Here is a 24,064-nt window from a genome sequence, read left to right as displayed (position 1 = left end):
GGAACAACCGCCTTTCCTCCCGCAATTCTGCTGCCTATCGTGGTCTGCGCGTCCGCTGAACCATCTTCATCGACCACGACCTCGCTCCCCCCGTGGGCTTAATTGTTGTCGTGTCCGTGGGCCCAAGTCATCGCCCACCGCATCCGCATCTTTCTACCTAATTCTCGAAGCGATCCGTCCCAGAACCGGTGTCGCGCTTTCCGACTACCGCCACCATGTCATCAAGCAACAGAAACTACGATTTCTTGGTAAATGCGCCCTCTCTCACAACCCCTCACCCGTCGCCAACAGGCGGGTTGCGCCGTATACAGGCATGCTAACGATGCGGTAACCAAAACATAGATTAAGCTCCTGCTGATCGGAGACTCGGGCGTGGGCAAGTCGTGCTGCTTGCTGCGCTTCAGCGAAGACTCGTTCACCCCTTCCTTCATCACGACCATCGGCATCGACTTCAAGATCCGGACGATCGAGCTTGATGGCAAGCGGGTGAAGCTGCAGATCTGGGATACGGCCGGGCAAGAACGGTTCCGCACCATCACAACCGCATATTACCGGGGTGCCATGGGCATCTTGTTGGTCTACGATGTCACTGACGAGAGGTCGTTCAACAGTGCGTTCTTCTTTCCTCAGGCCCCCCTCCTTAACCCCTCAAAACGAGCAAACACACTAACATTGCCCCCACCTCCCAGACATCCGGACGTGGTTCGCCAACGTAGAGCAGCACGCAACAGAGGGCGTCAACAAGATTCTGATTGGCAACAAGTGCGACTGGGAAGAGAAGCGGGTCGTCTCCACAGAGCGCGGCCAGCAGCTGGCCGACGAGCTGAACATTCCTTTCCTCGAGGTGTCGGCCAAGACAAACACCAACATCGACAAGGCCTTCTACAGCCTCGCCGCCGACATCAAGAAGCGCATCATCGACACGTCCAAGCCCGACCAGGCGGGCGCCGGCCCGGCCGTGAATGTCGGTGAGCAGAGCGGGGCGGGAGGCGGTGGGAAGTGCTGCTAAGGCTGAGCCGGGCAGGCGGCAGGCGGTCTGCTGGGGCGGGTAAAAGCGCCTATTTACCTGCCTTGTGAACCTGCCTTGTGAAAGGAGAGAGGGGAAAGAGGGAGAGAAGCCGGCACGTCGGATTTGCAGGGGCTTGAGAGCTTTGCCCAACGTTTTTTTTTTTCTTATTCCTATCTTTGGACTATCTACCAACCTCACCAGCCACGTCCCGATACGGAGATTACGCGTTCCATGATTTCCGATACCCCAAAACCAAACACGACGACTTCATGAGCATAGTTTCCGGCGCTTGTTCCTGTGTGGGTTTCTTCCTTTGGGCCGACGACGAAGGGGTGAGGGGGCTGTGAGGGGGACCGATCGAAGGAGATGTGCAAGATAGGGGGGTCAGGAAGAGGAGAGAAAGGGGGAAGGGGGATTGGGACTGGGCAGGCCGGTGGTGTCGACGATTCGGAGGCTGAGCTATACAAGTTCGTCTTGTTGACCGCACACCCCGCTAGCACTGCTTCCGGTCGTCTTTTTTGGACTTATTGCACTTAGAAAGGGTTACTCTTGCTTTTCCTTTTTTGGCTGGCAGGCTGGCAGGCTGGCAAAAGGGTCAGGCAGGCGGCGGCCGAGGGAAAAGAAGAAACTGAAGGGTAGCAGAGGGAGAGGGAAGAGTAGGAGAGTAGAGTGCGGTGTGCGCGAGAACGATGGGAGGGGGGAGCCAATAGCAATATTCTGGGCATGGAGTTTGGGGCTTTTTTTTTTTTTCTTGCTTTGCGTTTTATACTCGTGTTTGGTACTAATACATTACCTTTCTAAATTTGGTCTGAAAGGGCTGAGACTCTGATTTCCAGTTGAGGTGAAAAGGGGCTGTGTCTTGGGCGGCGAGAGACCAGCAATAGTGGCGGGTTTGTGGAATACGGAAAGCGGTAAGGCGTACCGTACGACAACCTGAATTGCCCGTTTCACACGGCCCCTCCATGGCTCAATATTCAGCAAGCCACTCTAGCGACGGGAAACCTATTTCCCGACAATCAGCTAGTTCCCGTCTTCCTGGTCTCTATTTTCTTAAGGTCAAGCCGGGGCCGTTTTGAAGAAAGGTGTGGGGGCTCCGCGTTTGAGGCCGTAAATTTCACCCCACCGCCTCCATTCGCCGGGCTGACTCAAACGCCGTGTTCACTGATACATTACATAAGGTCAATATTTCAGGTACCAAGGGAAGGCACCATCGACAAGCCATTCCAAACATCATCCCCCTTTCCGTTTTCAGAGTTTTTCGATACCCACAGAAGCGATATTTTTATCATTCGGCATTTGTATCTTGAAATCCGCGCATTTTTTGGTAATTTCCACCATTTGCAACCAAGTCAATATCTCAAAATCCACACACCCACACAACAATGGCGGGGTCATCACAACCACCAGGAAGCATAGCAGAATGGCGTGTCCAAGCCGAAGCCATGAAAACAGCCGTGGCAGGCCTACCACCATTGTCTGCTGCTCGTAATCCCGGAACCGCAGACGACACCTCCGACTGGGACGACGACGACATCGAACAGGTAGCGGCGGCGGCGTATGAACCCCGCAACGGGCCCCGCGATGTGTGGGAATTCATCTCGGACGACGAGCTGGACGAGATCGATTTCGACAGCGGCGATTTGTTTGATGGCGTGGTGGACGGCGGGGAGGAAGCTTCTGGTAGTGGTGTTAGTGGTGGTGGTGTTTTTGATGTGCACTGGCTGGCTGCGCGATGCGTGGATATCTCATCGCGCAAGTCGGGTTTGTCGCCCGGTGCGCTGCAGGAGCAGATCTTGGAGATTTTGGGGGCGAGTCGGCCGGAGGGGGAGTTGCAGTCGTTGTTGACGGATTTGGTGGGGTTTGATGATTTGGAGTTTGTCATTGACCTGGCTACTCATCGGGCAGCGCTTGTTGCTTCGGCGGCGTCGGAGCGGTTGCGCGATGAGTCGGCGACTGGTCAGGCGCCGCGGTTGTTGACTAAGGCGCAGAGGCAGGAGGCGCTGCGACGGAAGGATTTGGAGCATAAAGCGAACCCCCTGGCTGCGGCGCGCGAGAAGGAGGAGGATTACCCGCATGTTTACAAGATGTACCATGCGGGCAACACCATCAGCCACACAGGGTCGCGGTATAAGTTGCCGTTTGGTAGTCAGAGGTCGGAGTTTGAAAAGTACGAGGAGTACACGATCCCCGCGGGGAAGCCGGGTGCGTTGTGGCCGGGTCAGACGCTGGTCAAGATTTCGGATATGGACGGGCTGTGCCGGACTACGTTCAAGGGGTACAAGACGCTCAACCGGATGCAGAGCCTGGTGTACCCCGTCGCATACAAGACGAGCGAGAATATGCTCATCTGCGCCCCGACAGGTGCCGGTAAAACGGATGCGGCCATGTTGACGATTCTGCACACGATCGGCCAGTACCTGACGCCGAGTCCCGTTGAGGACCATGTGGCCACGGACTTTGCGGTGGACGCCGAGGACTTCAAGATTGTGTATGTCGCGCCGATGAAAGCACTCGCGGCTGAAATCACGGAGAAGCTGGGCAAGCGGCTCGCGTGGCTGGGGCTACGCTGCAGGGAATACACGGGCGACATGCACCTGACCAAGTCGGAGATTGTGCAGACGCAGGTCATCGTCACGACGCCGGAGAAGTGGGATGTTGTGACGAGAAAGGGGACGGGCGATACGGAGCTGGTGCAGAAGGTGCGGCTGCTCATCATCGACGAGGTGCATATGCTGCACGACGAGCGAGGCGCAGTGCTGGAGTCGTTGGTGGCCAGGACCCAGCGGCAGGTCGAGAGCACCCAGTCGCTGATTCGTATTGTTGGACTCAGCGCCACGCTGCCCAACTACATCGACGTCGCGGACTTTTTGGGCGTTAACAAGAAAGCCGGCTTGTTCTACTTTGACGCTTCCTTCCGCCCCGTTCCGTTGGAGCAGCACTTCATCGGCGTCAAGGGCAAACCGAACAGCAAGCAGTCCCGGGACAACATCGACCAGGTGGCGTTTGAGAAGGTGCGTGAGATGCTGGAGCAGGACCACCAAGTGATGGTGTTTGTGCACTCTCGGCGGGACACACAAGCGACGGCCAAGATGCTCCATGAGAAGGCGGTCGATGATGCCTGTGTCGGGCTGTTCGACCCCAGCATGCATGAGAAATACGAGATGGCGATCAAGGATCTCAAGTCGACCAAGTCGCGCGAGCTCCGGGACCTGGTGCCCAAGGGCCTGGGCATCCACCACGCGGGCATGGCGCGGTCCGACCGGAACCTCATGGAGCGGCTGTTCGGTGAGGGCGTGATCAAGGTGCTCTGCTGTACGGCCACGCTGGCGTGGGGCGTCAACTTGCCTGCCGCAGCGGTCGTGATCAAAGGCACGCAGGTGTACAGCGCGCAGGACGGCAAGTTTGTGGACTTGGGAATCCTGGACGTGCTCCAGATCTTTGGTCGAGCGGGCCGGCCGCAGTTTGAGGATACCGGCATCGGCATGATCTGTACGACGCACGACAAGCTGGCGCACTACCTCACGGCGGTGACGGACCAGCTGCCGATCGAGTCGCGGTTTTCAGCGAAGCTGGTGGACAACCTGAACGCGGAGATCGCGCTGGGGACGGTCAACTCGATCTCGGACGCGGTCAAGTGGATCGGGTACTCGTACTTGTTTGTGCGCATGAAGCGGAACCCGATGGCGTACGGGATCGAGTGGGCCGAGTTCGACAACGACCGGTCGCTGGTGGAGCGACGACGCAAGCTGGCGATCCAGGCGGCGCAGACATTGCAGCAGAGCCAGATGATCATCTTCAGTGAGCGGACGGAGGAGCTGCGCAGCAAGGACATTGGGCGGATCGCGAGCCAGTACTATATCCAGCACACAAGCATCCAGATCTTCAACTCGATGATGAAGCCGACGTCGGAGGAGCGGGACATTTTGATGATGATCGCGATGAGCGGCGAGTTCGACAACATCCAGTCGCGCAACAACGAGGCGGACGAGCTGACCAAGATGCGCAAGAACGAGCACTTTGTGCCGTACGAAGTCAAGGGCGGCATCGACCAGGCGCATACCAAGACCAACATCCTACTGCAGTCGTACATCTCGCGGGGCCAGCCGGAGGACTTTGCTCTGGCCAACGACCTGAACTACGTGGCCCAGCAGGCCGGGCGCATCTGCCGGGCGCTTTTCATGATCGCCCTGAACCGGCGATGGGGGTACCAGTGCCTGGTGCTCCTGACCATGGCCAAGTCGATCGAGAAGCGGCTGTGGGCGTTCCAGCACCCGTTCCACCAGTTCGACCTGCCGCGGCCGGTGCTGAACCACCTGGACGCGCGGGAGTCGCTGGCGATCGAGTCGATGCGCGAGATGGAGCCGGCCGAGATCGGGAACCTAGTCAACAACTTCAAGATGGGCCCCAAGATCGCGAAGCTGCTGGACAATTTCCCGACTCTAAGCGTCGAGGCTGAGATCGCGCCGCTGAACCGCGACGTGCTGCGCATCAAGCTGTACGTCACACCCGACTTCCGCTGGAACGACCACCTCCACGGCACGTCCGAGTCGTACTACATCTGGGTCGAGAACGCGGACACGTCCGAGATCTACCACCACGAGTTCTTTATTCTGAACCGGCGGAAACTACACGACGACCACGAGCTCAACTTCACGATCCCGTTGTCGGACCCCCTGCCGGACCAGATTTACGTGCGGGCCGTGTCGGACCGCTGGCTCGGGGCCGAAACGGTGACCGCCGTCTCGTTTCAGCACTTGATTCGGCCGGACACGGAGAGCGTGTACACGGACCTGTTGAACTTGCAACCCCTACCAATCTCGGCGTTGAAGAACCAGGCGCTGGAGGAGATCTACGGGCAGCGGTTCCAGTTCTTCAACCCGATGCAGACCCAGCTCTTCCACACGCTGTACCACCGGCCGGCCAACGTGCTGCTGGGGTCGCCGACGGGCAGCGGCAAGACGGTAGCCGCTGAGCTGGCTATGTGGTGGGCGTTCCGCGAGCGGCCGGGGTCCAAGGTGGTGTACATCGCACCGATGAAAGCACTGGTGCGCGAGCGGGTGAAGGACTGGGGCGCACGACTAGCACGACCCCTGGGCTTGAAGCTGGTCGAGCTGACGGGCGACAACACGCCGGACACGCGGACGATCCAGGACGCGGACATCATCATCACGACCCCCGAGAAGTGGGACGGCATTTCGCGCAGCTGGCAGACGAGAGGGTACGTGCGGAAAGTCAGCCTGGTCATCATCGACGAGATCCATCTGCTAGCCGGCGACCGCGGGCCGATCTTGGAGATTATTGTTTCGCGCATGAACTACATCGCGTCGTCGACCAAGAACGCCGTGCGGCTGCTGGGCATGTCGACAGCGTGCGCCAACGCGACCGACCTAGGCAACTGGCTCGGCGTCAAGGGCGACGAGGGCCTGTTCAACTTCAGGCATTCGGTGCGCCCCGTGCCGCTGGAGCTGTACATCGACGGCTTCCCCGAGGTGCGCGGCTTCTGCCCGCTGATGCAGTCCATGAACCGGCCGACGTTCCTGGCGGTGCTGAACCACAGCCCCGAGAAGCCCGTGATTGTATTTGTGCCGTCGCGTCGGCAGACCCGGCTGACGGCCAAGGATTTGATTAACCTGTGCGGTATGGAGGACAACCCGCGGCGGTTCTTGAGCATGGACGAGGACGACCTGCAGCTAAACCTGTCGCGGGTCAAGGACGAGGCGCTCAAGGAGGCCATCAGCTTCGGCATCGGCCTGCACCACGCCGGCCTGGTCGAGTCGGACCGGCAGCTGGCCGAGGAGCTGTTTCTCAACAACAAGATCCAGATCCTGATCGCCACCAGCACACTAGCCTGGGGCGTCAACCTGCCCGCCCACTTGGTGGTCGTCAAGGGCACGCAGTTCTACGACGCCAAGATCGAGGCGTACAAGGACATGGACCTCACCGATGTGCTGCAGATGCTGGGGCGTGCGGGCCGGCCGCAGTTCGACAATTCCGGCGTGGCCCGCATCTTCACGCAGGATTCCAAAAAGGACTTCTACAAGCACTTCTTGCACACGGGGTTCCCCGTCGAGTCGTCGCTGCACACAGTGCTGGACAACCATCTGTGCGCCGAGATCTGCGCCGAGACCATCGTCACCAAGCAGGACGCCCTGGATTACCTGACGTGGACCTTTTTCTTCCGGCGCCTGCACAAGAACCCGTCGTATTACGGCTTGGAGATCGCGGCCGACGAGCACAACTCGACCGTGGCGCAGCAGCTGGCCAACGACTACATGATCAGCATGGTCGACACCTCGCTGGCCGAGCTGACCGAGTCGCAGTGCGTCGAGGTGTACCCCAACGGCGACGTCGACCCGACGCCCCTGGGTAAGATCATGAGCTACTACTACCTCTCGCACAAGACGATCCGGCACCTGGTCAAGCAGGCCAAGTCCAAAGCAACCCCCGAGCAACCCAAACCCAAGGCCTCCTTCCTCGACGCCCTCTCCTGGATGTGCCGCGCAACCGAATACGATGAACTCCCCGTCCGCCACAACGAGGACCTCATCAACGCCGAGCTGTCGCGCAACCTAACCTTCCCGGGTACCGCCTTCGGTCTGCCAATGTGGGACCCACACGTCAAGGCCTTTTTGCTGTTGCAAGCCCACATGTCGCGCATGACCCTGCCCATCACCGATTACGTCGGCGACCAGACCAGTGTGCTGGACCAAGCGATCCGTATCATCCAAGCCAGCATCGACGTCATGGCCGAGCTGGGGCATCTCACCTCCACGCTACAGTTTATACGCCTACTCCAATGCATCAAGTCCACCCGCTGGCTCGACGAGAGCCCGGCCTCCATCCTTCCCGGCGTCTCTTCCTCCGATGACGTCCCATTACCATCCACGAACACACCAACCCAGCAGAATAAACACACCCCCCTCAGCGAAATCGCCAAACTAGCCTCCACCTCCCCTCAAAAACTCACCCACCTCGCCCGCTCCCTCGGAGTCGCCCAACCAACCCGCTTCGCCAAAGCCGCCTCTTCCCTCCCGCACTTATCCATCGCAGTCGAAGACCTAAAAACGAATTCTCTCACCGTCCAGCTACGACGGCTTAACGCCGTGACAGAGCGTGAAGCGAGGATGTATGCCCCGCATTTCCCGAAGCCGCAGACTGAGGGGTGGTTTGTGGTGGTGGGGGATTTGGAGAGGGATGAGGTTTGGGCTGTTAAGAGGGTTGGGTGGAGGCCGTCAGGGGCGGGTAAGCAAAGGGACGGGGGCCAGGGGAAGAAGGCGGTTGTGGAGGTGGGGGATCGGCCGGTTGTTAGGGCTGTTGTTAAGGTTCCGGATGTTGGTCCTACTTCTGGGAGTGCTGGGGGTAGTGGGAGTGGGAGTGGGAGTGGGAGTGCCGGCAGTCAAAAACCGAGAAAGGTGGATGTGCTGGTGCTGAGTGATGGGTATGTGGGCATGGAGTGGACGGTGGTACCTGGGGGTGTTGAGTTACCTGACACGCCGAAGGTGGATGGGGGGGTGGAGAAGAAGGGGGTGTGAAAATGTGTAGCGTGCAGTGTGGACGCCGGGCATGATAAAGGGTGTTGTTGTATATTGAAGGGATGAATGAAATCTGTAACGGAGTTATCAGAACCTCACTATGTTTACCAGCCCCGTGCGAAATGTGGGAAGAGTAGAGAGTGACAGTTATGACCCAAAAGAAAGTATCCAAGACCCCAAGAGAATTGAAGAACCAAAAAAGGAGATTTGAAGGAACGAACTAGGTAGGTACAAATGGAAATCAAGCAAGAACCCAATATTTGGTCAGACATGTCGCCGTTCGGTCGTTGGGTCGTTCGTTCGGAGCAGCATCTAATTAGGCACAGGCTCTGGCTGCTTCATACCTAACGTGGTGGCTGTCGGGAAGGGGTGTGTCGGGGGGAATGGTCTAAACTGTTTCCTTCTAATGTCTTATCATCTCATCGTCTCGTCTCAGGCATTTCGTAGGCACACTTCCTGCCGATGCTGTCTGTATCTGGATAATTTAAGGTACGGATGAGGTAGATATGTGATTTTAACTGTTCACTTGGTCACTTTTTGGGCACGCCCGGTATGTACAGAGGTGATTTTTGAAGTTTTCAAGGTCACGGCTTAAGGTCACAATAGTACATGATGGCAATGATGATGAGTCAACTTTTTTGAAGGCTGGTTCCAATTTAACCCGGCGTAATCGCAACAAGGCGATTTCTCCTAGATTTCTGTTGAGATTCCTCTTCTGAGATTCCAACACATCCTTTCCATTGGCGCGTTCTATAGGTTCGTCAGTCACACTCGCTTATGTTTTTTATGCCGAGGGTGTCGCATTACCTGGCGTGGACTTTTATTTCCGATTCGTCACTTTCATGAACCTTCTCCTGCGGTGGTTACTGGCCGTCCGTTGTAAGGTCCTCGACATGCGGACGCTGTGCTCGACCGTTTGGCGATGTTCGTGTCTGCGGCCGTGGTGTTTTGGGTTCCCGTCGCACATCCTCGTGCGTGTCTGTAATTCTCGTAGCCAGCACAACTGTGCTCGCCGAGCTAAATTCAGCGTTGAACCGCCCAACCTGTAACAATGCCAAACTCAGTCCTCAAAGTCCATCCACCCTGAATTCATCAAATAGAATCCGCCGCCCGTCCAAGATACCTCTCCACCCTCCCATCACCAAACAACTCCTCCCTAATCCTCTCCCCCCTCCTCCTCTCCTCCCCCACCATCTTCCTCACCTTCCCCGCATCCAACAACCTCCCCCCATTTTTCTTTGCGCCCTCCTTCTCCCGTTTCGAAACAACCATCCCAACCCCCAAAACATCATCCTTCACCTTCGCCTTCACAGGATACGCGATACCCTGCTGTGCGGCCCCCAGCCCGGAGCGGGCGTCTGGGTCCCAGCCGTGGGCGGCGAGGTAGGAGAGGCCCATGCGGGTGCGGTCGAGGGCGGAGGGGGGGTGGGAGTGGGGGAGACAGAGTTGGTGGGCTAGGGATTGGGTGTGGGGGGTGGGTTTTGACGGGTCTGTGTTTGGGTTTGAGCTGTCGGAGGGGGTGGTTAGGGGGAGACGGCAGACGGGGCAGGTTTCTGCTTCGTTTTCGTCTTTGGGAGAATCTGAGGTTGGGGCTGGTGTGGATGGTTTGGGCGGTGGTGGTGGTGCTGTGGTGCTCGGCGGCGCGGACTGGGACCGCGAGTCTTCGGATAAAACCATGCTGAGGTACATATCGGCGACATTGGGCTGGGGTTTTGGCGTTGGTCGGTTGGCGTCGACGGACTGAAGGGTGCCTGGTCCGGATGCCGAGACAAAGGCTATAGGGCGCCTGTGTAGTCCGGAGCCAAACGGGCGTTGGTGCTCCAGGGGAATGTCATCGTAGTCGTCCTCTGGGTGGTCGTCTGCTGTTTCTGCGTTGTTATGTTTTGGCGGAGGCATTGTGGTGGTTGTATTCGTATGTCGTGAAAGTGGATGTTATCGCGAATCGCATGTGGAGTGGATGGCGCCTAAAAATGGAACCTTCTGCAGGGCCTCAGGCTCGGCAGGCCCGGCAGGTTAGCGCATGGCCCCTGCCTAACCCCTGTCGCCCCCACTGGCCCCTAAATTTCCGGCTCCACTTTCAGCTCCCACTGCATCGACGTCAGCGCAGCTCAGGAGCTCAGGTCGGATTCTTTTCGAATTTCTTCAGGGGAGCTCCAAACTCCCAATTCAACACCAACTCGATATTTTCGACCGCAACATCCGCATCCGCCGACCAATGCCCCCGATGCGGTAATCACGGAACCTTAATATCGATACCATACCTTCGAAACCATAACCCGACACGAACCTGACATAGACACATAACGACACATAACCCAGTACCGTCCCGAGATCCAACGACACAATGCCTCTCCCCTTCCTCGCCCACGTCTACTACACGGGCTACCCCACCTGGCTCCCCGAGCCCCTCCGCCTGCTCAAAGTCCTCGGCACCGTGGGCGCGGTCACCCTCACAAAATGGTACACCTCCGGCCGGTCCAACCGATCCGAGCGCAACATGCACGGCCGCGTAGTGCTCATCACAGGCGGCACCTCAGGCATCGGCGCCGCAACAACCCTCGAACTCGCCCAGCGCGGCGCCCAAATCGTGCTGCTCACCCGCCTTGCGCCGACAGACTCGTTTCTGGTGGATTACATTGATGATCTGCGCACGCGCACGGGGAATCAGATGATTTATGCCGAGCAGGTGGATCTCGCGGATCTGCATAGTGTGCGGCAGTTTGCGACGAAGTGGATTGATAATGCCCCCCCGAGGCGGTTGGATATGATTGTGCTCTGCGCGGCGACTATGGTGCCGCCGGGGAGTCCGCGCGTGGAAACGGCCGAGGGAGTGGAGGTGACGTGGCAGGTGAATTTCCTGGCGAATTTCCATCTGCTAGGGATTCTCAGCCCGGCGATCCGGGCGCAGCCCTTCGACCGTGACGTGCGGATTGTGATACCGACGTGTTCGAGTTACATTTCTGCGCCGAAACTGGATGCGGGGTTGGACAGGGAAGGATGGACGCCGCAGACGGCGTATGCGCGGAGTAAGCTGGCGTTGATGGTGTTTGCAAGGGCGTATCAGAAGCATTTGGATGCGTATAAGCGCCCGGATCAGTTGCCGATGACGGCGCGGGTGGTGCTGGTTGATCCCGGCTTGGCGCGGACGCCGGGGATGCGGCGGTGGTTGACGCGGGGGTCGTTGTGGGGGTTGGGGTTGTATTTGGTGTTTTATGTGTTTGCTTGGTTGTTGCTGAAGAGTCCGGAGATGGCCGCGCAGTCGGTGTTGTTTGGGGTTATGGAGAGTAGTTTGGTGCGGGTGCCTGGCGGGCGGTTGATCAAGGAGTGCATGGAGGTGGACTGCGCGCGGAAGGATGTGGACGACGAGGAGGTGGCCAAGAAACTGTGGGAGGCGAGTGACAAGTTGATTGAGCGGGTGGAGAAGCAGCAGGCGGTCAAGAGGGCCAAGGCGAAGAAGGAGCGGGAAAAGGATGAGAAGAAGAAGGAGGAGGAGCAGAAGAGGGACGAAGAAAAGAAGAAGACGGCGGCTCAGGTCGAGGAGATTGAGGCGCTTGTGGATGCCATCACGAGGGGGAAAGCCAAGGCAGCGAAGGAAGCTAAAGATGGGAAACAAACTTACAAGAAAGAGACCCAGGAGACTACAAAAAAGGGCGGGAGAAAGGGGAAGTCAGGAGGGAGTAGTTCTACATAGTTGGTGTCGTTTAATCTTGGAGTTTGATATCGGTCTTGATATTTGGCAAGCAGCCCCATATTGTTTACACCCCTGAATTGTCTGGAGCTCACCGGCCCACTGCACTGCTACCCTAGACTACAAGTGGGGCCACTCCGGAAACGCACGTGAAGACGAGACGTCATGGATGAGACGGACATCTCATCTTCGTGCATCTTTTCTCAAACATACGACGACTTGTCCTAGTTTTCGGGCCTACATGGAATCTTTAGAGATCTGATGAGAAAATCTTCCTTCGAATTCCCAACATCGTCGACGACATAGACAACATACTCAACTTGCCAATTCAATCGAATCATTCCCAAAGAATCCCAAAATACACAACCTCGGCAATCCGTCCGCTCAACTCACATATCGGACACCTTTCCGACTTCACGTAACATGCCGTCGACGACAATAATCCACCCCGTACCACCGCCAACACATTTACTCGGCACGATGACCCCGACGCAGCAGTATATCGTTCCGTGCCAGGCCGTCTGGCACACCCACCCTCACCCACAGCAACCACAGACTGAGCCACTACCACAGTCATTACCACACCGACCACAGCCACAACTCCAGCGACAACCACTCCCGCACCCACAAAACCCCCACCCCCCATCTCTACCACACCCTCAATCACAACCCCACATCTTACAACCATCTCCAATACCACAACAGCAACAGCCACAAATATCCCAACAACAACAACAACACAGCCCGTCCCACCTACACCCCGTCTTCTTCACCGACAAGCTGCGCCGGCCGCCGTTTCACATCGTGGCGGGGCCATATACCAGCCCGATTGCGCACGGGTATGTGTACCAGGACGGACAGCGGGGTGTGACGCGGTTATGATTCAGTCAGATGGTAACGGTTAGCTGGCCAAGCGGGGGAGACTCTGAGAAGGGAATAGTTTGATTCGGGGCGGATTGGTTGGGTTGACTGTACCGCGAGAGTGGACAGAAGGACGATAGAGGATGCGCATTGTATTTATTTGTGTATCCGAAGCCGTAATCAATACGAGAGCGAGAGAGATAACTGGGAATCTAACATAGTAAAACACGAGTCGAATGACTGTCGCTCAAGCTGCGCGAGAAGTGTCCCCCAATTGCAATTCCAATGATAAATCCAATCCAACGCCCAACTCCTCCCCCGCAAGCTCTCCCCTTTACCGTGATTCCCTAACTCTTAATCGATACAATAATAGCCACCAAAATCAACACAACCACCACCCCCAACAACCCCATCAACTTGACATTCTTCCACCACATCCTCCTCTTCAACCCCCGACTCCTCACCCGAAACTCACTCGCCCCCTGCCCCAACCGATCCGTCTTATCCACCAACAAATCAATCCTCTCCCCGCGCTCCAACAACCCCTCAATATTCCGCGTCATAATCCCCCTCACATCCTCAATCTCCCTCTGCGCATTCCCAATCGCGTCATCCCTCCCCTGCGCCGTCGTCCCATACTCTACCATTAACCCCCTCAGCGCATTATTAAACCCCGCGCAGCCGTAGCTCGGCAGGTCAGCGTACCCTTCGACCTCGGGCGGGTGCGCAGCCAGAAACCGCGTGCGCAGTTCGACGAGGAAACCGAACGAAATACGGCGGTTGACAGCGGCAGAGTCGGAGATGACTAAATAAGTCAGGCCGCCGGCGGGGGATTGAGGGGAGTTGGGGGGGTATTCGGAGGGGGAAGCGGCGATGTAGTGGATGTGGTGGGTGCCGTGGGTGTAGGTTAGTTTTTGCGGGGTGGAGTGGTCGATTTTGGGGAGGATGAGGGAGGCCAGGGAGGAGGCTTGGGATGCGGCGGAGGTGGTGTGTTCTGTGAGGATGGTGGTGTTGTAGGCGACGCAAGCGCTGGAGAGATGGTAAGTTGGTTAGTTGGGTTGCTCTTGTTGGGCTTTGCTTTGTTTTTGGGGTTCTGCCTGGTTTGAGTGAGCGAAGAGAGGGGAACGCACTAGAGCAGCGGTGTCGCTGGGGTGGAGGACGATGCCATCTTGTTTTTCCAGATAAGTTCTTCACGCGGTGGGTTGATTGGAGTATTTCGCGATGGAAACGGTGATGAATTGTGGATGGGTTGTCGAGAACGTGATGTTGAAGAAGGCGGATGCACGATGACGGAGCGGCCTGGCAGGCAGTGCCATGGCAGTTGGGCGTTGAGTGGGGCCTGAACCCCTACATACAGTGTTGAATCTCTACCACACTGTGATACACACTGTTTGATAAGATAACACATGGGACACCCCCAAAAAAAGATTCAATCGTCCCGCATCCGCATCCCACTTTGGCGTCAACTTATTGCTGCATATCCGTATCTTTTTTTTCCTTCTTCCTTTTCCGGCCGTATTCGTGAACACAACCCCGGGAGGCACCGACTCACCGCTGCCTCAATTGACCGTCGAGTTTTACCCCCTCGCTGGCCGCATCAGCATGGTCCCGGCCGCGACCTCGACGCGGCCATGAAATCGTTCCTGGGGGCAGTATGGAAAGCTCCCCGACAACCAACGCTGATGCTGGTGCGATGGCGCACCGGGTCGCGCCGCATGAACAAGAAGAAGAAGAAGAGCGAGAATAGGTTCGTCCCGGGAAAAATCGATGTATGTTTTGTTCGAATCTCCACGTGTGTTGTGTGTGTGTGTGAGAGAGAGAGAGAGAGGGAGTGTGTGTGATCCGTGTCGCTGACTTGGGTGTTGTTGCTGCCAACAGCCTTACTCGGACTCGCTGTTCCAGGGAGTCACCCCGCTCCCCTCGTTCATGTTTAAGGGTGTGGACAAGGGGGCCAAGGGAGACACGGCTAGCACAGACGCCCGATCCAACGATGCGAACGACGCCGACGAGACCAAAGTCATTACATACGCCGACTATGTCGCCGAGTCGAACACCAAGACCGGCGAGGCCGCCCAACACAACAACGGCACGGCCGGCGTCGAGGGCGGGGACGACCCCACATTCTCTGCAGCAGAGAGGAAAATGGTGAATTCGCTGAAGCGCAATGCCCGCCACACCCGCTTCCCGGCCGGCGATGTGCTAGACCAGTACGCCAAGTTCCGACGGCTGGTGCTGTTACGGTTCTCGGACGCCATGAATGGCGCGTGGGAAGCGTCTCAGGAGGAGTGGCGGGCGCTGGGGATCTCGACCCCGGTGCAGCTGGACAAGGAGGCCGAGCTGTTCAAGACGGTGCTGCGCAAGGCGTTCGACCTGGCCACGCGCAACATGGAAACGACGCGGGAGGGCAACCCGCTGTTCTGGAACCTGCGCAACGCGTTCATCAAGGGCGGAGACTATGGGATCCGGCACGAGCTGCACTACGCGTTCCAGACGGTGCTGATGCGGCCGCGGTTCCCCAAGGCGGTCACGGAGCTACACCGCGAGCTAGCGGACCTGCGGTTCCCCTATGAGTGGTACCCGGCGACGCGCACGATGCAGCGCACCATCCACCTGCACGTGGGGCCGACCAACTCGGGCAAGACGTACAACGCGCTGCAGGCGCTGCAGAACTCACGGTCGGGCATCTACGCCGGGCCGCTGCGGCTGCTGGCGCACGAGACGTACACGCGGTTCCTGGCGCGCAACAAGCCGTGCGCGCTGCTGACGGGCGAGGAGGTGCGGGTGCCGACCGACGCTGACACGTGGTTCCACAGCTGCACGGTCGAGATGACGCCGCTCAACACCAAGGTCGACGTGGCGGTGATCGACGAGATCCAGATGATCAACAACCCAGAGCGCGGCTGGGCGTGGACCCAGGCCGTGTTGGGGGTTCAGGCCCGCGAGGTGCACCTGTGCGGCGAGGAGCGCGTCGTGCCGCTGATCGAGAGCCTGTGTGCGCGCACGGGGGAGCCCCTGGTCGTGCACCGCTACGAGCGCCTCAACGGGCTCGACGTGATGCCCACCAGCCTCAACGGCGACTTCTCCAAGCTGGAGCGCGGCGACGCCATCGTGGCCTTCAGCAAGGTCGACATCCACTCGCTCAAGACCGGTATCGAGCAGGCCACGGGTCGCCGCTGCGCCATCGTCTACGGCAGCCTCCCGCCCGAGACCCGCGCCAGCCAGGCGGCACTCTTCAACGACCCCAACAACGACTACGACTTCCTCGTGGCTAGCGACGCCATCGGCATGGGGCTCAACCTCGAAGTCCGCCGAGTCGTCTTCTACGCCAGCGAGAAATTCGACGGCACCACCGTGCGCAACCTCACCGTCCCCGAGATCCGCCAAATCGGCGGCCGCGCTGGCCGTTTCCGCACCGCGGCATCCGCAAACGCCGGCACCGACGCCGCCGCCAACACCGGCCCACCGACACCAGGACTCGTCACCACCTTCGAACGCGAAGACCTCCGCACCATCCGCCGCGGCTTCACCGCCGACCCCCCGCCCATCACCACCGCCGGCATCCTCCCGCCCGTATCCGTCCTCGAGCGCTTCCACAGCTACTTCCCCCCGCGCACCCCAACCTCCTTCGTCCTCACCCGCCTCCGCGAACTCTGCCGCCTCTCCTCCCGCTTCCACATGTGCGACATGACCGAAGCCGTCCTCATCGCCGAAGCCATCAAGCCCTTCGACCTGAGCATCGCCGACCGCTGCGTCTTCCTCAACGTCCCCGTCGCCCTGCGCGACCCCCGCCAAGCCAGCGCCCTCGCCGCCTTCGCCCAAACCGTAGCCGAGCTCGGCTCGGGGCGCCTCCTCGATTTCCCCAAGGGTGTCATCGACCTCGAAGTCCTCGAACTCGAGGGCCCCGAGGGCCCCACCCGCGCCGAGCGTGCCTCGTACCTCTCCCGCCTCGAATCCTTCCACCACGTCATCTCCATGTACCTCTGGCTCAGCTACCGGTACCAGGGTGTCTTCCAGAGCCAAGCCCTCGCCTTCCAGGTGAAAACCATGGCCGAAGCCAAAATCGCAGACCACCTGGCTAGTATCGGATTCGCGGCTGATGCGCAGCGCACGAAGCGTGCTATTGCCCGCAAGATGGCGCGGAAGGCGGAGCAGAAAGAGAGGACGATTCTGGGGCCGGAGCCCGGGGTGGTGGAGGAGGCCGTGGAGACGTTGTTTAATGGGGATGGGAAGGGGCATAGTTTGGAGGAGAAGACGGAGTTGGAGGCGGATATTACGGAGGAGTTGAAGTTGGAACAGCTGGAGGTGACGGATGAGAAGAAGGAGGAGGCTGCTGCTCAGGCTTAACTAGTGAGCAGTGAAAACTGGGGAGGTGTTGATGTGTGTATGTGTTGATGTGTGTATGTGTTGATGTGTGTATGTGTTGATGTGTGTGTGATGTTATGATTTTGTACGATACATAGGTGCATGTGGGAAAACGGAATGGTCGCATAAATGGTAGATTTGGAATATCCTGTCTGGTCAGTCCTCAATAGAGTCAAGACGAGTGTACTTACTTGCTTACATACTATGTACATACCTGGAAGCCCTTTTCTCAGTTCTAGTTGCTGGGTATCATAAAATCACCCCTCTTCAACCCTAACCCTCTTAGCTCATTAACCCTAACCCTTTTCTGTCGACCTTAGCGGGCCATTCCTATGAGGTCATCCTCGGCCCGAGCCAACCCCGCGCCAGGCAGCTCACCTTGCGCATTACGTTAACTAGCTTCCTGCAACTTTCCAAGCTCGAACAATCAACACAAACCACGACGACAAACAAACCTTGAAATCGGCGAGGCACGGCTTGAGCCTGGGGTATTTGAAATCCACCACCCTAGATATCGAACTCGGACTTTTTCTCGAAACCCATTTCGATCTATTTCGATCTATTTCGATCGAATTTGTGCTCAGAAATCAATTCAACAAACAAACAACCCCTCAACACCACCAAAACTCCGACCAAACAAACAAAACACGACAGCATAAACACCACCAAAATGTCTACCGCCGACACTCCCACCACCGCACCCCCGGCCTTCATCCCCCTCGAAGCCAACCCCGAACTAATGACCACCCTCCTCCACAACCTCGGCCTCTCCCCGACCCTCGCCATCCACGACGTCTACTCCCTCACCGACCCGGACCTCCTCTCCTTCATCCCCCGCCCGGCCCTCGCCCTCTTACTCGTCTTCCCCGTCTCCGCGGCCTACGAATCCCACCGCTTAGCCGAAGACGCTTCGCTGCCCGATTACCGGACCAAGACCAACCCCCCAACCCAAACCCAGGAAGGAGAAAACCCGGGGGGAAAGGAAGAAGCAGAAGAAGAACCAGTCCTCTGGTTCCCCCAAACAATCCGCAACGCCTGCGGCCTCATCGGGCTCCTCCACGCCTCCCTCAACGGCCCGGCCCGCTCTCACATCCAACCCCGCACCACCCTCTCCCACCTCCTCTCCGCCTCCCAACGCGATCCCTCCACCAACCTCCCCCACACCCACCCGGCCGCCGCCCGCGCCAAACTCCTCGAACAAAACGCCGACCTTGCCCGCGCCCACCGCGCGGTGGCGAGCCAAGGGGATACGACGGCGCCTGCGGCGGAGGATGATGTGGATTTGCATTTTGTTTGTTTTGTGAAGGGCGGGGATGGGGGGTTGTGGGAGATGGATGGACGGAGGAAGGGGCCGTTGAGGAGGGGGGGGTTGGAGGAGGGGGAGGATGTGTTGAGTGAGAAGGCGTTGGCGGTGGGGCCGTTGAAGTTTTTGGAACGGGAGGGGGGGGATTTGAGGTTTAGTTGTGTGGCGTTGGCGGGGAGTTTAGATTAGATGCATTATTTTTTTACGAATACTGTAGTTATGCTCGCTTGGTATGCTGGGTTACATTCCGGGGTTTGAGGGTTTCAGGCACGGATTATACTAGACGATGCGTTGCAGAATCAGTCAAGTCGAGGAAGAGCAAATACACAGCAATCAAATGATGTCGTATTAAAGTACTTAATGCAAGCAAGTCCAAGCTTCGAAGCAAACCGCCTCCAAAAGCAGCCGTCATATCGGGGTATCAAGTCGTGTATCTTACCAAACATACCAGCGTCGAGTATCCAGTGTCCAGTGTCCAGTGTCCAGCGTACCAAACCGTGTCAGCCAAACCAGCCAAACCATGCCGAGTACCAAGCATTACCAACCAAAACAATGCCCGCCATAACCGCCTTTATCCCAACCAGGAACCCAGATGCCCTCCCTGCACTTCTACAGAAACCCAAGGCTACCCAGCTTACACATAACCCCGACGCTGTCCAACTCAGACAACCCCCCTTCGTAACATTCCCTTGGACGGCTGTCCCGCCAGCCTCTTAGCCCGCTTCATCTCCTTCCTCAACCTCACCGCCGCCGCAACCTTATTCTCTTCCGCATTCCGCTGCGCCGACTCTTCCCCGTCCACTTCTCCCCCACTGCGCTTCGGCTTCTCTTCTTCGTCCTCCATCTGCCCCCTCGCCGCTTGGACATGCGCCAAGCTTAGCCCGAGGGCTTGTAACTCCCTCTCGAGGACTTCCAGGTCAATACCCCGTCCTTCTAACTGGCGAAGGGCTGAGATTTGATTGTTAGAGGTGGTGGTGGTGGTGGCGGTGGTCTTCTTCCCCTGGTTTGAAGAAGCCGTCGAGGTTTGAGTCTGGAGTAAACGCTGCCGGTACTGCCTCCGCCGACACGCGAGTAAACCCTCCGAGTCATCCTCGACATAATCCGCGTCATACCCTGCTTCGTCATCTACGGTACCGGCGCCAACATTGGCACCGACACCAGCACCGACACAGCCGCCGACAGCAGACAACCCCTTGCGATGTCGGGCATTTCCGGGGACCGGGAGTGGAGAGTGGGGGTCATCGTCGTACTCGGAGCGAGCAGACTCGTACTCGGTGGCGTCGTCGTTGATTTCGTCGTCGTCAACGTTGTCTTCATCGTCGTCGTCGTCAGCTGCGGTGTCGAGGATGTAGCGCCTGTTGCGGGTAGTGTAGGGGTTCTGTTCCCTTTCCCTTTCTAGTCTACCGCCGAGGCCGATGGTGAGAGATCTCCGTTTGTAGCCGTGGTTGTGGTTACCGTGAGAGGGATAGGGATACCCAGACCGCCGTGCACTCGCCGAGTTGCCCCTCGCCCGACCGTTCTGCACATTCGGTACCACAGCAGCAGCATCTGTTTCCCACTGCCGCCTGCGCCCACGCACCGCCGCCACATCATCATACATCCCATCCTCATACACCATCGACACCGTCGCACGTCGAGTGATAGTCCGCGACGCCTTGCGACTTTTACTCTCACTCTCCACCCCATCCTCCCCCCGCCGCCTGCTACCTTTCCCGGCACGACCATTCTCCACAGGAAACGAATCCGCCAACCCAGGCAACTGCATCCCGCTCATCCCAAAGCCAAAATCATCAAACAGCAACTCCTCCTCGCCCTCCGCGGTCGGCCGGCGGTTAGGCGTGGTGTTGGTCGTCGTAGCCGTGCTGAGGCCGCTGTCGTGGCTGTTGCTCCTGTCTCTGTTCCTATCGTCGTCGTCGAGACCAGCCATGGCGGCGGTTAACGACTCGGCATCAGAAGAGAGGTAGTCGTCTATGTTGAACGCTCCGACTGCAGAGCCTGACGATTTTGGACGCGCGAGATGGTCGTTGTCGTCATCATCAACCGACACTCCATCCCGGTCGTCGTAGTGAGACCCGGAATCGTCCTCCGAGTCGTCATGCGGATTACCAAGGGACCGGGCGACACCGACCGGTTTGAGCTTGGGGGAGATGGTCCCGATGCTGAGGTCCACCGAGGTGCCTGCCGTGTGCAGAGATGGCGGGCGGTTGCTGGTGCTGATGGTGTGGTTTAGCGTACTGGCTGTGATGCTCGCCGACGCGCTGCTGGTGCTGCTGCCGCAGGCGGTGGGCGTACCCGAGGACGCCGAGTAACCCCGCGTGCTGCGGGTGCGGATGGGCGGGGGGAAGTCTAGTGTGTCGTCGTCGGGGAGTGTGATGTCTGCGGCGGAGGGGTGGGCGAGATCCTTCATGGAGAGTAGGCGGAAACTGGGGGTGGGAGAGGTCGCGCGAGCGGAACGGCCCGGTGAACCGGTGATGGACTTGATGGATTTGATAGACGCCGCTTCTTCGACACTCCGTACCTCATAAATCGGACCGTCCCGGATTTCCCTGTGACCATGATTGCGCGGGATGATAGGTGGGTGCATCAGCGGAGTCGCCTGCATCACCGCATCCTGCGTGACGACCGCCGACGTTGACGCCGACGCCAACGCGGATACCGACGACACGGGCGCCCGCAAAGCCTGCAGACTCTGGTGCCGTTTCGGCGCCATGCTCGCTTGGAACATAGCCGACGTCCTCCGGGATCGCGTGGCCGACCACACGGCAAAGTCAGTAGCCGGCGACGACGACGACTCGTTCTCGCTGTGCTCCTCCAGCACCGGCGTCTCGCTCCTCTTTTTTGCGAGCTCGACCGAGTCGCGCGGTCGCCACGCCTTGCGGATCGCCGGAGCCGGGGCCGATTCGGGAATCCGAGGCACGCGGGGCATCCGAGGGATCACCGGCCGGCTCTGCCCCAGCGCAGCAACGCCGGTGTCCAACTTGTTGATATCCAACCCTGGCGTGCGCGGTGAGAGGTCTTTGGTCTCCTTAGTCTCTTCCTCCTCCTCCGACCGGTCAAAAGGCAAAAACTTCATCTTGCCCAGTCCAGGAGGCAGGTAAGTGCTGACCGACCGGCGCCGTGCCGGATCCTGCTTCCGGGTCGCCCCGGGCCCCAACGGTGTTGCGCTCTCCAGATCCACCGGCCGCATGAACGTTTGCTGGGTAGCAGGGGGCGACTTCCTCCGCACACCCGCCTTATACGGATCCAGTTTCTTAGCCGCCGCCGGCCCTGCCGCGCGAGCCTCCGCTCCCGCTCCCTGTGTTTGCGGCTGGGAAGAGTACCCCTGACCATGTGGCAAGTCAAAGTTAAACGACCCGTTGGCGCCCATATTCCGCTCGGCCACGTCCTCGCCATAGTCTCTCGCCCCCGCCGCCTTCACCCTAGCATGGAAATCGGCCGGCTTGATCTCCGACTGTGCATCGAGCAGGTCCTTGAACGTCTTGGCGGTGGAGTCTACTCGGAGAGACTCGCTGCGGCCGTGTCCAGCAGGCCGACGGAGTGCGTTGGTGATCGTGCGCATGGAACCGCGAGAGCCAGGTCGGGACTCGGGCGCGCTCGGTGCCGTCGGCGCGGGCCGTGTGGGCCGGAACGAAAGCGGAGGCGGCCGCTTTTGCCCATTCTTCTTAGTCTGTGGACTAGCAGTTTTTCCCCCAGCCGCGCTGGACGGACGGCTACTCGGGGCCGTGCTCGGCCTTTCTACGCTCTCATCTCGGAATCGGGGTACTCGGGGCGTCGGCGCCGGTTCTTCGTCTTGGTCTTCGTCGGAGCTGTCAAGGGATAGAGCTGACTGACTGAATCCTGTGCCCCTGAACACCTTATCGTTGACTTGCGTCTCGTTCCCAATCACGGAACGTCCACCTACAAACTAATGTCAGCTGTAAAATGCACAAACAGAGCCCACGCCAAGTCTCTTCCCGCTAGTACCTTGTGTCGTCGCTACAGAGCCCGAGATGCTCGGCTCATAGCGCTGTGAGGCTGCCGAGGATACGCCCGATCGTGCCTTGTTGGCAGGTCGTTTCGAAAGAAAGCTGAACAAGCCCATGGTTACTGTCAACCGGCCATAAGCCGGTGGAAAAGGATAGCCCGTGCCGTTTGTCGTCCTGTTCCGTTGTGGTGATACACGTCGATGTAAATCCGCCTCTTCGTCCTGGGACCAATATTTCTGTAAGTCCCCAAATCCGTCAAGCTCGGTACGTCTGCAAGGCTGTGCTAGTAAAAGGAAAGGATAATAATGTTAAACGCTCGAAAAGGCTCCTAAAGAAAGCGAGAGTAGAAAGTGCAAAAGAAATCCCAAGGTCATAGGAGCAGGCTGGGGCGGGCAAGAGAAGGGCGACACCAGCTAAAAGGAGAAAATGAACCCTCGGGACACGAACCCCGAGGGCCTGGGATGCTTCAAGAAGTCCAGCTCACGCCTTGGGATCCATCTGACTGCATCCGGTCTGGAGCTTTGGGGTGGGACGATGGGAGGATGGGACGGTGGGACGGTGGGACAAGGCCGGCCACCCCTGCAGCGGGAGGCGTCCACCCCCCCTTGTCGATTCCCACTGATCCGTGACGGCCTCTCGGGAACCGGGAAGATGCAGGAAAGTCGTCATGCCTGGGACGGGGAACACCCCCAGTGTATTCTCTCCGGCGCTCTCATGCTCAGCGGGGCCCAATTCCACGGCAGCCCAATCAGCCGCCGACCCTCAAACACAAGGAGTTTTTTTTCTCGCCAGATTCCGGCGCGGCAGTCTGGGGCAGCCAGCTGATCCGATCCGATCGTCCTGAAAGTCTGGGAGTCGAATTACGGACACAGGGAAACAAACAAACGAGCGACACGGCGCAGATAACGACGGGCAACCGCACGAGTCGCAACCCGTATGCGCATGGACGAGATTGTCGCCACGCTCGAGCAGCGAGGCTGCGTCCTCGCCATCCGCATCACGCACTCCGCAGACTACGCAGCCTATCGCGAGTGCGTTCTCTCCCGCATGCACATGGCGTTTGCAGCTGCAGGAAGTGGCCGCAAAGGTGTTCTCCGTCAGAGCCCTCCTGTCCAGTGCCCTTTTGTCCACGGCCCAGGGTTCGCACCGTGCCTGGCTTCAGCTCAAGACAGCATATTAGCGTTGCAAAGAAGGACACCAGGGACACGCTCAAACAGCCTGGACAGCGGACATGCTCGAATCCTCGGCCGCTCGTACACTCGTGAACAGGGCCACACCTTGCAACCTCGTGCCCGGACGAAATCCCATGCTGTCGGCTACCAACGCTCCAACGTTTTGAGTGTC

General features: G+C 58.6%; 8 protein-coding genes across 8 annotated transcripts; 5 read left to right on the top strand and 3 right to left on the bottom strand.

The window, feature by feature from the left end:
• Positions 1-215: 215 nt before the first annotated feature.
• On the top strand, positions 216-1,009 carry C8A04DRAFT_25430 (ras family-domain-containing protein; the record flags this gene model as incomplete). Its single annotated transcript, XM_062779551.1, has 3 exons — positions 216-248; positions 343-610; positions 690-1,009. The coding sequence occupies 3 exons, from the start codon at positions 216-218 to the stop codon at positions 1,007-1,009; spliced, it is 621 nt and encodes a 206-aa protein (XP_062640222.1).
• A 1,382-nt stretch (positions 1,010-2,391) lies between these two features.
• Positions 2,392-8,541, top strand: C8A04DRAFT_25429 (Sec63 Brl domain-containing protein; the record flags this gene model as incomplete). The annotated part of the gene is made up of 1 exon (XM_062779550.1): positions 2,392-8,541. One exon carries the CDS (start codon positions 2,392-2,394, stop codon positions 8,539-8,541), a length of 6,150 nt encoding a protein of 2,049 aa, XP_062640221.1.
• Positions 8,542-9,633: 1,092 nt separating this feature from the next.
• C8A04DRAFT_25428 (uncharacterized protein) lies at positions 9,634-10,437 on the bottom strand (the record flags this gene model as incomplete). The annotated part of the gene is made up of 1 exon (XM_062779549.1): positions 9,634-10,437. The coding sequence occupies one exon, from the start codon at positions 10,435-10,437 to the stop codon at positions 9,634-9,636; it is 804 nt and encodes a 267-aa protein (XP_062640220.1).
• Positions 10,438-10,885: 448 nt separating this feature from the next.
• Positions 10,886-13,111, top strand: C8A04DRAFT_34729 (uncharacterized protein; the record flags this gene model as incomplete). Its single annotated transcript, XM_062782932.1, has 2 exons — positions 10,886-12,207; positions 12,973-13,111. The coding sequence occupies 2 exons, from the start codon at positions 10,886-10,888 to the stop codon at positions 13,109-13,111; spliced, it is 1,461 nt and encodes a 486-aa protein (XP_062640219.1).
• A 326-nt stretch (positions 13,112-13,437) lies between these two features.
• On the bottom strand, positions 13,438-14,258 carry C8A04DRAFT_25425 (synaptobrevin-domain-containing protein; the record flags this gene model as incomplete). The annotated part of the gene is made up of 2 exons (XM_062779548.1): positions 13,438-14,119; positions 14,221-14,258. The coding sequence occupies 2 exons, from the start codon at positions 14,256-14,258 to the stop codon at positions 13,438-13,440; spliced, it is 720 nt and encodes a 239-aa protein (XP_062640218.1).
• Positions 14,259-14,721: 463 nt separating this feature from the next.
• On the top strand, positions 14,722-17,434 carry C8A04DRAFT_9450 (P-loop containing nucleoside triphosphate hydrolase protein; the record flags this gene model as incomplete). The annotated part of the gene is made up of 2 exons (XM_062785488.1): positions 14,722-14,889; positions 15,251-17,434. The coding sequence occupies 2 exons, from the start codon at positions 14,722-14,724 to the stop codon at positions 17,432-17,434; spliced, it is 2,352 nt and encodes a 783-aa protein (XP_062640217.1).
• A 688-nt stretch (positions 17,435-18,122) lies between these two features.
• Positions 18,123-18,944, top strand: C8A04DRAFT_25423 (uncharacterized protein; the record flags this gene model as incomplete). The annotated part of the gene is made up of 1 exon (XM_062779547.1): positions 18,123-18,944. The coding sequence occupies one exon, from the start codon at positions 18,123-18,125 to the stop codon at positions 18,942-18,944; it is 822 nt and encodes a 273-aa protein (XP_062640216.1).
• A 472-nt stretch (positions 18,945-19,416) lies between these two features.
• C8A04DRAFT_9471 (uncharacterized protein) lies at positions 19,417-22,836 on the bottom strand (the record flags this gene model as incomplete). Its single annotated transcript, XM_062785494.1, has 4 exons — positions 19,417-20,004; positions 20,488-20,641; positions 20,696-22,652; positions 22,719-22,836. 4 exons carry the CDS (start codon positions 22,834-22,836, stop codon positions 19,417-19,419), a joined length of 2,817 nt encoding a protein of 938 aa, XP_062640215.1.
• Positions 22,837-24,064: the final 1,228 nt, after the last annotated feature.

Source organism: Dichotomopilus funicola (genome assembly GCF_033296635.1).
Source record: "Dichotomopilus funicola strain CBS 141.50 unplaced genomic scaffold C8A04scaffold_6, whole genome shotgun sequence".
NCBI classification, from domain to species: domain Eukaryota; kingdom Fungi; phylum Ascomycota; class Sordariomycetes; order Sordariales; family Chaetomiaceae; genus Dichotomopilus; species Dichotomopilus funicola.
Note: the sequence above shows the minus strand (reverse complement) of the source record. Positions and strands in the feature narration are given on the sequence as shown.